The following is a 13313-nucleotide window of genomic DNA, read 5'->3' as shown; positions in this document are numbered from 1 at the left end:
TTAGTTTAGTTTCATTGTGTATAATTTATAACTACAGTACTTGAAATGATCCTAACGTTTAAAGGCTGAACTGTAAAAGGAAAAATACTGTTAATTACAGATTAACTTGTTTTTAAAGTATTTTCTTTCTCTCTCCTCTCTCCCCTCTCCTCTCTCTCTCTCTCTCTCTCCCTCTCTCCTCTCTCCTCTTTCCTCTCTCCTCTCTCCTCTTTCTCTCTCTCCTCTCTCTCTCTCTCCTCTCTCCTCTCCTCTCTCTCTCTCTCTCTCCTCTCTCTCCTCTCTCTCTCTCCTCTCTCTCTCCTCTCTCCTCTCCTCTCTCTCCTCTCTCTCTCTCTCCTCTCTCTCCTCTCTCTCTCTCTCTCCTCTCTCTCTCCTCTCCTCCTCTCCTCATCTCCTCTCCTCTCTCCTCAGAATGACGTGGGAGGAAAGAGGAGTCTGATCAACCGTTGGACCACCTTCCTTAAAGCCCGTCTGGTGTGTTCTGTCCCCGGTCCGAACGGAGTCGACACGCAGTTCGATGAGCTGGGTAACACTCAATCTCTTCTCCTCCTTTTCCTTCCTCCCCCCATCTGACACTTCACCACCCTCTTTATCTGTGATATTATGTGTCTGCTGTCCTCCCTCCTGCTCTCTCACTTCATCGTCTTTTCCTTTGACGTTGACGAGAGGACAGAGAGCTGTTCCCTCCTTTCCTTCCTCTTTCTTCTCCTCCCATGTTTAAAAAATATGTGCTTTAATATCACATTTCAGTTTAAAGTTTAAAACCATTGTTCATTCTTTAATCTGAGAAATAAGCACATTTAATGATAAATCAGTGATAATAAAGATGAATATTTCCATTCTTTAGACATTTAAATGATTGATGATGATGATACATGTTTGTACATACTGTGTTTTTCTAGAGGACATCTTTGTTCTGGAGACCAAAGATCTTCAAAACCCGACAATCTACGGCGTCTTCAGCACTTCCAGGTGAGTAAGCACTACCATTGTAGTTTATACATTATGGAAATAATTAGACTTACATTCATTAGTTAAGCAGAGACACATGAGAACAGTTTATTTATTTAAACTTTATTCATAAAGCCCCTTTCATACATAAAATGCAGCTCATGGTTCTTTATATTTGAAGCAATGAAACAAGAGAAAACAAGTTAAAATCAACAGCATGGGTTTAAAATACATTAAAACAAATAAGAAGAGATAAAAGTTAAACATATTTTTTTAAATGAAACCCAATAAAAACACAAGATGAGGTGATAAATCTACTTTATGTTTATTATTGAGCTCATGGTTGGTGATGGTGGTTTATTAGGGTGCAGTATATTCATCGGTGTTCCTAATATTTTGTCCACCCCATTAACATACATGAGGGGGGCAAAATATTAGGGACATTTTTTTAAGATAACGCACAAGCAGTACACCATCAACCACTGTGACCTCAATAATAAAGCAGAATTATCACCTTTCTGACAAAAAACTGAAAATATATAAAGTTTATAAAAGCAGGATTTATAGCAGATTGTTGTATTAGATTGAATTAGATTGCACAGATTCTCCTAATGAAGAGGATGGTGATATGAGTATATTGTTGGGCTGTATTTGTTTTATATGTTTAAAGTTTAATGGAAGTGATGGACAACACAGAAAATGGACATTGGTAAGAAAATAAGTGGAGTATTTATGAAGTATTAGAACAACTGAAATATTATAGATAGATAGATAGATAGATGGATAGATGGATGGATAGATAGATAGATAGATAGATAGATAGATAGATAGATAGATAGATAGATAGATAGATAGATAGATAGATAGATAGATAGATAGATAGATGGATGGATGGATGGATGGATGGATGGATGGATGGATAGATAGATAGATACTTTATTGTCCCCGAAGGGAAATTTGTCTTGGACTCTAAGTGCTGAGACAGCTGCCGCCATTATGAAAAAGCAGGCAGTAGTAGCTATGGTGTAGGACTCACTACTCTCTTCTTTGTGGGATTATTATCTCTTAAATTACCAGAAATATTGATACTAAGGACGAGACTTCTGTTTCCTCGCTGGTGTTTATAGACTCTGACTTGTGAAGTTATAAATTCACTTACAGAGAGGATGTTTATCTGCTTCAGTCCAGCTGATGGACACATTTCTACTTTCATTTTTAGTGTCAAACTTGTTGTAACAATAGAAGGAAAGCCTGTCAGGGTGAGAGGAGGACAGCAGACGCACACTCGGCACGTGCACGTGGCGTGGGTGGGCGCGGGGGTCAAAGGTTAAGAGGCCCAGCTGGTTGTGTTATTTTAACCCTGATGTATAAAAAAATAAAAAACTCCCAAACCTCTGCTTTTAATTTGCCTGCTCAGCCCAGCCTCTTCCTCTGTGCTTCACCTTTCCACCGCAGCCAACACCAACAACTCCTCTTCCTCCCACAGCTCCATATTCCGTGGTTCAGCGGTGTGCGTGTACTCCATGGCGTCCATCCGTGCTGCTTTTAACGGGCCGTTTGCCCATAAAGAAGGTCCAGACTATCGCTGGGTGGAGTACAAAGGCCGCATCCCCTACCCAAGACCTGGAACTGTAAGTACACAGAGACCTCACAGTGTTATCTTAACCACAATCTCTGGTTTGTGTCCTAAAAACACAAAACTTAATATCATATCCAACAAACATGTATAATAGATTTATTAACAAACAAAAACTGAACAAAACTGAAACTTAAATGTCCTCACTTTTATAGTTTCAGTTTGATTCATGTACTGAAATATCTCTGAACAGTGTCCTCCAACAGGAAGAAGCTCTGAGTTGATTAAAATCTTAATATTTTGAGTTTTAGAGCAGCTGAAAGAGATTTGAAGACTCTTTTTTTGTCCTGGATTTCAACTCTATGGCAAAAATACTGAACATGTTGTCCTATAGGGAAAGGCTAATATACCTGTGTAACAACAAGGCTATTCAAAGTGCTTTACATAAAGCATTAAATGCATCAAAACAGCCTACAGACAAAACTCAGGGCATACCTGTGCACTTCCTCTTCAATTTCAGGTTAAAAAAAAAGGATTATTTCACCCTTTTAAAATGATACATATTTCTCATAATAAGATGATAGAAGTGAAGTCAAACATCACTCAAAGAAGACTCTTTGTATTAAAGACAGGAATATATATATAGTTAAGACATTTTTTACATATCATCTTAACATTATTTATTATAGAAGTAAAGTAGAAGTACAAGTATCAGGTCTTCATCAAGGTGAGATATTTATTTAGTAGGGTTAGGGTTAGGGTTAGTATCTCAGGGTTTTATTCACAGTGAGGGTGAGATGGAAATAGTCACATCTTTATTGTTCAATTAAAACAACAGCAACTAGAAGTGACAACGTCTCGTATCTTACATTTAAAATCAGTTAACCCTCCTGGTGTCCTCGAGTCAAGGAAGGAAGGGAGGGAGGGAGGAAGGATGGAAGAAAGGAAGAAGGAAGGAAAAGAGGGAGGAAGGAAGGAAGGGAGGAAGAAGGAAGGAAAGGAGGGAGGGAGGAAAGAAGGAAAGGAGGAAGGAAGAAAGAAGGAAAGGAGAGAGGAAGGAAGGAAGGAAAGAGAGAAGGAGGGAGGGGGGAAGAAAGGAAAAGAGGAAGGAAGGAAGGAAGCTAGGGGGGAGGAAAGAAAGAGAGTAGGAGGGAGGGAATAGGGAAGAGAGGAAGGAAAGGAAGGAAGGAAGGAAGGAAAGAGGAGGGAGGGAGGGAGGGAGGGAGGGAGGAAGGAAAGAAGAAAGGGAGGAAAGAGAGAGGAAGGAAAGACAGAGAGAAGGAGGGAGGAAAGAAGGAACAGTCAAAACAGACGGGGTCAATTTGACCCGGGAGGACGACACGAAGGTTAAAGGGACGAAGGTTTCTAGTTTCAGTTTGGATTGAAGATCATTGCAGGATCAGGGACCTTTGAAGGTGTTCCAGGCCGGTCCAACTGGGAGGAGACCCGGGGTCAGACCCAGAACACACTGCAGGGATTATATATCTCTGCTGGTCTGGGAACACCTCGGATCCCCAGGGAGGAGCTGATGAGCGTCGCTGGGGAGAAGCATGTCTGGGCTTCATTGCTCAGCCTGATGCCAATGTGACCCAGACCCGGATAAGAGGCAGAAAATGGATGGATAGATATTTAGTAGATTATATGCATTTGTATATAAATGCTATTATTGCTTTTTTCGGATTGACGACTTCTGAAACCAAATGTACAGCTTTGGTTTTTTGGTGTTCTGGGTTCATTATCAATCAATCTTTATTTATATAGCGCCAAATCACAACAAAGTCATCTCAAGGCAGTTTAAACATAAAGCAGGTTCTAAACCAAACTCTTCAGGTTTGATTTTAAAGAGACCCAACATTCCCACATGAACAGCACTTGGCGACAGTGGCAAGAAAAAACTCCCTTTTAACAGGAAGAAACCTCAGAACCAGAACCAGGCTCAAAGTGGGAGAACATCTGCCTCGACCGGTTGGGGTAGAGAGGAGAGAGAGGAAGGATAGGAGAGAGAAGCACATTAAAAAATCAACATTGAAGCTAGAAGGTCCGGGACTGGAATCTGTCATCCGGACGTCTACAGGCCCAGATTACCTGTGAGATGAAAAGCTCAGAAAAATTTTTAACTCTGAGATTTCACACTACGCTTCATTCAGCAAATATCTTCCTCACCCACATAAAGGCAAATGATTGGTGAATAAAGCAGTGTTCAGGTTCAGTTAAACCACATCATACACAACACATATTTACATGTTCTCACTAAAGGAATGCGTCGTGTTTTGTCGCGGTGCAATTCACCGCCAGAGCGGTGGTTATCGGTGTCTCTAGTTGATTCTTTGTTTAGCTTCCGGCTTTTCCGGTCACAGTAAACAACAATGGCAACCGAAAGAGAGAGGATCTTGCTGCAGTTGTTGAATGTGGAAAAAAATATGCTTTTATTGCACTTGTTCAATAAGACGCTCTTCTACTTGGTCCATTTTTGTTGTGTTTACCTCCCTGATCCAATGGCGGGGTATAGGCAGGTGACCGGAAGTTCACAATACCGGAAATACATCGCCACCAAGCAAACCAATCACAGCCCTTGCGGTCTGCGTCGCCTCGATGCGTAGTTAGGATTTTTTGGAAGTGCACACCAGGCGACTGTGTAGGGGTCTGCGTCGTAGCGGACCCCTACACAGTCATTCCGACGCAGAAGCCTAAATCCGCCTTTACTTGTGCAAACATTTAGAGTTTTTCTGTGGAGTTATACAAAGAAATAGACTTCATGAAACAGATGTTACGTTTTATTGCTTTTGCCACCACAAATTAAATTCCATTCAGCTTCACACCAAGATTTTAAAGGCTGATATCTTAAAACTTGCAAGTAAAACTCTTTGCAAAGTTGGAAGGAACAAATATAGGTTCTAGTTAGTCGAGTTTCACTTGTTTCAATGTAAAAAGAAAAATAGAAGTGACCTATTAAAGTTCACATGACGCTCCATAACTCTTGGTAGATACGGTGACGACAGGTTGATATTTATGTTTGTGAGAATAACGAAGAATTTCCTGTGAGATCAGACTCCAAACACACTGATAATGAAAACAAGCTGATGAAGCAGTGAGAGCTTTAACCTCTGCTGATTTAGCACCTCACATGTGAACTCCTCTGGGAAACTTCAAGTTGTCAGGAAGGCCGAGTGTGTGCGTGTGCGTGTGTGTGTGTGTGTGTGTGTGTGTGTGTGTGTGTGTGTGTGTGTGTGTGTGCGTGTTCGTGTGTGTTCGTGTGTGTGTGTGTGTGTGTGTGTGTGTGTGTGTGTGTGTGTGTGTGTGTGTGTGTGTGTGTGTGTGTGTATATGTGTGTATCAGGTGTTATTATATTCTCCCTGTTGGGGAATTCACCTCTGTAGAGCGGTTTCGTATAATGTGGTTGATTGCAGGCGAGGTCAGCAACGTCAGTGCTTGTGTATATGCATGTGACGTGTGTGTGTGTGTGTGTGTGTGTGTGTGTGTGTGTGTGTGTGTGTGTGTGTGTGTGTGTGTGTGTGTGTGTGTGTGTGTGTGTGTGTGTGTGTGTGTGTGTGTGTGTGTGTGTGTGTGTGTGGATGGTGGAGACGTCGGCAGGATGATTAACAGTAAAATGACACAGTGGAAGGGATGCTGTGGTCACAACCTCTGCTCGCTGACTCACTGCAGGCACACATGTGTAACCTGCACAGAAAATGATGGTTTCCATGACGCTGATTTCTCTAAATCTGTTATTCTGACCAAAGTTTAATGCTCTGCTTATCCATGCTCTCCACCTCGCTGCTGTTACGCTGTAAATTTCTCACCTCTGGGACTAATAAAATCTTATCTTATCCAGATTAGTGCATCAATCTTCACCTCATCTCTTCAGCACGTCTCCCTCTCCTGCTCTACATTGTTCTTCTTATCTCAAGAGAAACTTTATCTTCAGATCAACATGTGCTTTGACACAATCTGAAAATAATTTTTTTTCACACCAGCCTTCCTCTCCTCCCTTCCTTTTCCTCGTTTATCTGTCATGTGTTCATCCTTTGCTTCTGTACTCTTTTGTTCTCATTTTTCAATATTCCTAAAAAAAAACCACTAAAGATTCTGTTTTAAGTGTGTAAGTGGGGATATAATAAAAATGCTCTTGGGTGCAATGTCTGGAATGTAAGATAAATACATATTTTGGCTCTAAAAGGCCAAAGGAGCATAACTCAATGATTATTCTGGCTTTTACAAATCAACAGAAAATACCAGTTAGTGAATTTACCTGTTTAGCTACTTTAACACTGAACACTGTGTTGATTCATACCTGGTAATTATATTTATCTCAAAAGAGACAATGAGAACAAAACACTAGTTGCAACTTGTTAAATGCTAAATGATCATAAATACTGTCAGGCTTTATGGATTTTCTCAGAGAAACATTACTGCACAGATGTGTGATTGTGTGTCTTAATTTGTTTCCCAAAAGAAAACCAAAGAAAAACAAAACATGGCGATAATCATATTTACTTACAGAAATTATAAAACCAATTAACTGTTATTTATAGGTTCGTTTTCTTACTTAAACTTAAACGTTTTCTCTAAAACTGATTATCTATAATTACTCAAAACAGTGCAGTTGTTCACAATCTTTTTGGCTTCTGACCCTAAAAACCTAATAAATGTTTACTGTACTTATGACTCCTACTCTCAGGTTAAGGCTTGTTGGTGTGTTGCAAGCATTCAACAAAAAAAATAACGTTCTTCTCAAATTGCTTCATGACCTAAAGGGGTAAAACTATCCAGAAATGTACAAGATTAAATCAAAAATATGAGGGGAAAACGAGTTTAGTGTGATAGGAATATGATTTCTTTGGCCTCTCATGCTAACACCTGAGCATACAGTGTATCTGTGGAGAATAAATCCTTTTAATGAATTTGTAACCTCTCAGATTTATTCTCCCTGTGTTAGCAGCCAGAGATATATTGTATGCTCAGCTGTTAGCATGTGAGGCCAGAGACGTCTTATTATATTTTTGGTATCTACTTTATGTTCTCATTACTTGTCACGTAAACTGAACCACTTGGCAGTCTTACTCTAACTGTAACAATCTGATTTTAAGCACTGATTTCTCTCTTTATTCACCTTTTTTTAACTCTTAATATTTCTCTCTGTCTTGTCCTCCAGTGTCCCAGTGAGACTTACGACGCTCTCCACAAGTCCACCAAGGACTTCCCCGACGAGGTGGTGAGCTTCATGAGGCAGCACCAGCTGATGTGGGAGCCCGTCCTGCCTCTGGGCGCCCGACCCGTCTTAACCCGGGTCAACTCGCCCTACATGTTCAAGAAGGTCGTGGTGGACAGAGTGGACGCAGAGGAAGGACCTTACGACGTCTTACACCTCGGCACCGGTGAGGAGAGGGGGGAGAGGGGGGGGGGGGGATTAGGACAGTGTGTCTATCTGCTGTATGTAATCATGCTGTTCTCATGACTGGGAGTGATGAGGAATAACAGGTATGAAGAAATGAGCAAGAGAGGGGTAAAACAAACAATATGGTGAGGGTGAGAAAGTGTCAAATAATAATCAACTTTATTTATTCATATAGAAAAACAGATAGAAATGCAAGATAAAGCATTAAAAACCCAAACGATGAAAACATAGGTGGAAGATGAATTGAGGCAAACTGATAAAGTCTGTGTTATAAAAACAAAAATGGGATTTAAAAGAAATTAAGCAGAGGAGAGAGTGAAGGGTTAATGTTGATAGATGTGGTGATGGAAGAGGTGGAGGCTGGAGAAGCTGGTGGTGGTAATCATGAGCAGAACTCACCAAACAGAAAGAGAAAACGAGGAAAAAGAAGCTTCAAGACTATTTAACAGACTCACTTTAATATATTTTAATGTTCAGGTTTCCAGCTGATACTCCACAAACATTCTTGTTGTTCTTAAAGGATCAAAATAGATCAAGAGTTGATCCCATAAATGGATGTTTAGAGAGCGTTTAGCTTCAGTTTGTGCCTCTCTTGTATTGTGATTGCGTTACAGAGCTGAGTATCTGATTTAAAGAATCCAATCCGACTTTATTTGTCAAGCACTTTTAAAACAACCAAAGTGCTGTACAGAAAAAAAAAAAAAAGAGACATAACAGCTCACATGAGGCCCAAAATTACATATACATACATATTACATTAATTAAAATTACATATTACATTACAAAAAATTTATTAAAAGACATAAAACATGAGTAAAAATAATAATAGCCACGCAATAAAAAGCAATGAAAATAAGAAATTAAAACAAGTAGATAAAGTCGACATCTTACTAGGTGTCAAAGGCCGAGGAGAAGCATATACAATGCTTTGATTGAAAAGTGTACAGAGTGAATTTTACTTATGTCTGTGTGTCTTTTTATTTGGTCTATCGCTATCACATTAATGTTTGTCATGTGTTGTACAATATAAATAAGGACAACACAGTGTATCTGGTTTCCTTGCTACAGAAACAGGTTAAAAAATATATTTTATTAGTTACGCAGCAGACAGAATATTTCTTTAATCCACATGGTTAAAAAAGTATTTGAGGGTTCTGGAGACACTTTCAGAACATAACATTTAACGGGACATTGATTAAACAACACTTTGGGTTAAAAAACAAACAAAAAAAAATGACAGGGTATTTTTCGTCATAGTAATAAAATGTGAGAGAGCGGAGAAACAAACAGGATGCGAACACGGAACAAACCAAACCACGTTATTAAAACGTCGTTTATAATGAGAGAGTGTGATTCATCTGTTGAGTGTAAACATCCTGAATTCATTCATCGTCTCGTAGGGTTTTATCCCAAAGAGACACTACTGACAGGGTGTGTGTGTGTGTGTGTGTGTGTGTGTGTGTGTGTGTGTGTGTGTGTGTGTGTGTGTGTGTGTGTGTTTCTGAGTGTGTATCCACGCTCCAGTAAAATAGAGGGAGAGAGAAAGTCTGTAAAATGTGGGAAATAGAATGAATAGAGAGACAGAGACCAACAGAAAGACCTGTATGTTGTGTGTGTGTGTGTGTGTGTGTGTGTGTGTGTGTGTGTGTGTGTGTGTGTGTGTGTGTGTGTGTGTGTGTGTGTGTGTGTGTGTGTGTGTGTGTGTGTGTGTGTGTGTGTGTGTGTGTGACCACCCTGAAGCTGTAAGTAGGTATTTGTGATCTGTGTGTGTGTTTGACAGTGAATGGTTGTGTGTGTGTGTGTGTGTGATGAATGGTGGAGGTTATTTAGCGGCTGGTGACAGGCCGCGGGGCCAGAGGTGCTCCTACGGCTCCATACATCTCCTCTAAGTGGATTCCTCTCCAGCGTCTCTCATCGCTCCATCAGCAGCACATTCACCTGCTTGATAAATGCTCTTTGAGCTCTTTCAAGTGGGTTCTGATTTTAACATAGTGCAACCAAGATCAATTTTCCACCTCAATGTCCTTTTTTAATATAACATACTGCTCAGGCACGCGCTCATGTCAAGGTAGATTATTCTAAAAGTAAAATACAGGCTTGAAAAGTCTGCAGGTTACTCTGAGGTCATGCACTGAGTTGAGTAGTGGGTTGATAATGCAGTTTTAAGCTAATCTCTGTCTCTGTTAATGCTGCTGTTTTAACTCCATGCCATCTTAGAAAAGTAACATGGGGTCTTTTAAAAGCTGAATTATTTACTGTATACATTCAACAACTTTTGAAGCATCAGATATTTTAGCCCCCCCCCCCAACCCCACCAAACCAAATTAATGCCACATCACACTCAGTATTCCATATTTAGTTTATCATGAATGTTAAATTAGTACGGTGAGTAAATAATAAGCACAAAAAACTTTAGACATTTGGCTATTTCATTTTCTTAGTACTTAGTCCGTGAGCCAGAGGGGTTGGTCGTTACCGAAAAAGTGGCAAAGGCTACCATACCTTTTCTGAAAGCCTGGAATCTCAGCTTTTCAATGATGTATGATGGCCATCTGACAAGAGTAGCTGTTTTGAGTTATCAAACATAATGTAAACTAAGGTTGAGAAAAATAATGCATATAAATCAAGCAGAACACTGACAGCTGAAAATCTATATTGGACATATTGGAATATTTTATTTTGTTATGTTTGGTATCATTTTAAAGGGGAGACTCTGGGCTTTCATTTAAATCCTTTTGTGAACATTTTGGATAAGTACAGCCAACCCTGGAGCTCTTCAAACTTTTAATCACACACATTTTCCTGCCATTTCCGCCTAAGTCATCTTTTGTCTTTTAATCCTGTGGCACCAGGGAGCATCAGAGAAACAAAATCCAAACACTTTAATACTGGCATGACCCTAAGGATTCAGAAAATGTATCATTTACCCATATTATCTGATTTGGAGGGGGTGATTTTCAGTGTTATATCAGACATGGCGTTTGAGAAAATAATGCCTATAAATTAAGCAGAACACTGACATAGCTGAAAATCTAAAAAACGGTATAACAAATAACAAATGAGACATGGATTCCTATGTTTTAAGGTGTGGTAAACCCAATTATGACATTGCCATTACTGTAAAAGGTCAAGGTCATGACTTTTAGGCATGGTCAATGACATTTTATGACATTTTCGTACAGATTGCATCATTCAAGGCCACGACACTAATCAAACTCCTCTTCGGAATCCTCATCAGAGGAATAGGATTGTTTCTCATCAGCAAAGTCATCCTTCTGGTTTTTGCACTGTCTTGCATGGCATAGGTCAGTGCAGGGCAAGTTGTTGGCAACACACTGACATGATGGAGTGACACAGTCCCTCTTGCATGAGCAGGACAGAAACTCAAGTACTGCTTGTGGACCAATGGAGACATTGAACCTAGTCTATGGAGAGCTGCAAGTCACCATCTTGGTCCACTCTAGACCACCCATGCTCAACTGGGGAAGGAACTTCAGGGTTGTTCTCGAGGCATCTTCTCCAGATAGCACCTTGATAGTTAGCTCTGAGACAGTGCTTCCTGAGAGAATCTGAGCATGGAGGTAACTGCCAGGATTCTACGCCTTTCTTTGCACAAAAAAGTGCATACCTCATTTCATTGATGTTGGTGATTCTGGACTTGGAGCTGTACATTTGACATGTGAACTCCTGTAAGACTGCATACAACTCAGGTGTCATTGTCGAGTCTGCCCCAACCTTCTGAAAGGTCTCACAGAAGTTTTCATCCTTCTGAAGAAGTTTTAGGGCTGACACTTTACCACGACCTGCAAATGCACTTACAGTGTCGCAGCCTGTGTATGCGTGTAAACCAGGCAAAGCCTGACACAACTGTGAACCCAGACCACGAGCGAGTTGTGAGATGTTTACGTAACTAGTGCGATTCTTTGTCCCTGACTTCAGGAACAGGTCACATGTGAGTGCATCACTGGTAGCCAGGCTTATCACCAAGACATCAGTGTCATCAGACACAAGGATGACAGATTTGTGACCAGTCCTTGAAGCATGGCAAGCATGGAGTAGCATACGGGTGTCAGCCTCTTCCTGAGTGGACGACAGGTCTGCTACCTTGTGCACTCCCTGTTGGGTCAGCTTGTAACACTGATCTTTGGTTGTAGTGTACAGAACCTTTTCACAGATTCTTGTTCTAGACTGTTCTTTGCCCCACTCTTTGAGCAAGAAGGTAGCAAGATTTGTTTTGTTGTTGTTGCTTTGTAGGAACTTCTTCCATTGCTGAACTCTGTGCCCTGCAGTGATCTGTCTGACCTCTGTGCCTGAGTCTGCACCTCTGGCCACTCTCTCCATGTGTTTGATAGAAGCCTCATTATATACATCAAAAACAATGTCAACACGGGTGCTGTGACTTGCTTCAGCTAGCACAGTGGACAAGACATAGTCTGCAATATCAGCAAATGTCTTGCCATCACCGTTCAGCTTCTGAACAAGTGCCATGCCATCTATTACGCAGCTTGAATTTAATGGCAATGATTCAGCAACACATGGGAACTTGAGCAGTTGCTTGGCAAGTGAGGATTTGCAAGTCTTCCTCACAAGCAAGAGCCCACGGAAGTGGTCCAAGGGGATGAGATAACACCTCGTTCAGGTTGAGCTGTCTACTCTGTGCAATCAGTACCATGTGGGCAAATATTCGATTATCAGCTTTGAGGATAACTTCTTTATTCCCAGTTTTGCATGTCTTTGCTTTTCCCTGCATTGAGGAGAATGTTTTCAGTTTCTTCTTGGAGAGTGGTGCATGGAACTGCTTTGCAGGAGGATTACTCTCAACACGCTCAGCAGAGAAGGTTCTGTAGGCATTCTCGCCAATGGTGTGTGCATTCAGAAGGTCTTCAGCAACATCTGCTGGTGCTGTACTTCCAGTAGACAGAGAAACAAGGGACTCACCACCTGCAAATGGATTTATCCAACTAGAATCCAACAGATCCACAGTGCTTGTAATGTGTTCTTCATCTTTGGCAATTCTGCTTTGCCCAAGGTCCTTGTGAGAACAGTCACTTTGTTGGGGTCCCAGGGAGCTTTTCAATATAGACAGGTAAGTGCTTTTGTACTCAGCAGTAAGGTAATATCTTGAGACAGCTGCCGGGTTCAAGCTAAACCCTTTTGTGCCTCCAGCTGTCTGAGTGTCCCGATTGACAGTTTCTTCTAGGGTCTGGTCAATCGGAACCCTGCAAATGTGTTTGTTGCACTCAGCTGGGCCGAAAAGCCACCTTCACAGAGAAACATGTACAGACCTGGTTTCTCATGTTCAATGTGGCTCATCTCTGAGTAGTAAGCAGTGAGTGACCTTGCATAATTCAGATTATCATAGGCAAAGGTCCAGGGGATGATTGATCGAAT

General features: G+C 40.9%; 1 protein-coding gene across 1 annotated transcript in view; it reads left to right on the top strand.

The window, feature by feature from the left end:
* The window catches only part of si:dkey-49n23.1 (semaphorin-3D), a gene marked incomplete in the record, with an annotated part of 32987 nt that overhangs the window by 2382 nt on the left and 17292 nt on the right, over positions 1-13313 (top strand). The window contains 4 exon segments of the mRNA XM_062416347.1: positions 412-526; positions 903-972; positions 2438-2582; positions 7680-7902. Of these exon segments, the coding sequence (XP_062272331.1) occupies positions 412-526; positions 903-972; positions 2438-2582; positions 7680-7902 (553 nt within the window).

Source organism: Scomber scombrus, chromosome 3 (genome assembly GCF_963691925.1).
Source record: "Scomber scombrus chromosome 3, fScoSco1.1, whole genome shotgun sequence".
NCBI classification, from domain to species: domain Eukaryota; kingdom Metazoa; phylum Chordata; class Actinopteri; order Scombriformes; family Scombridae; genus Scomber; species Scomber scombrus.
The sequence above is the reverse complement of the archived record's forward strand: the minus strand, read 5'-3'. Positions and strand labels throughout refer to the sequence as shown.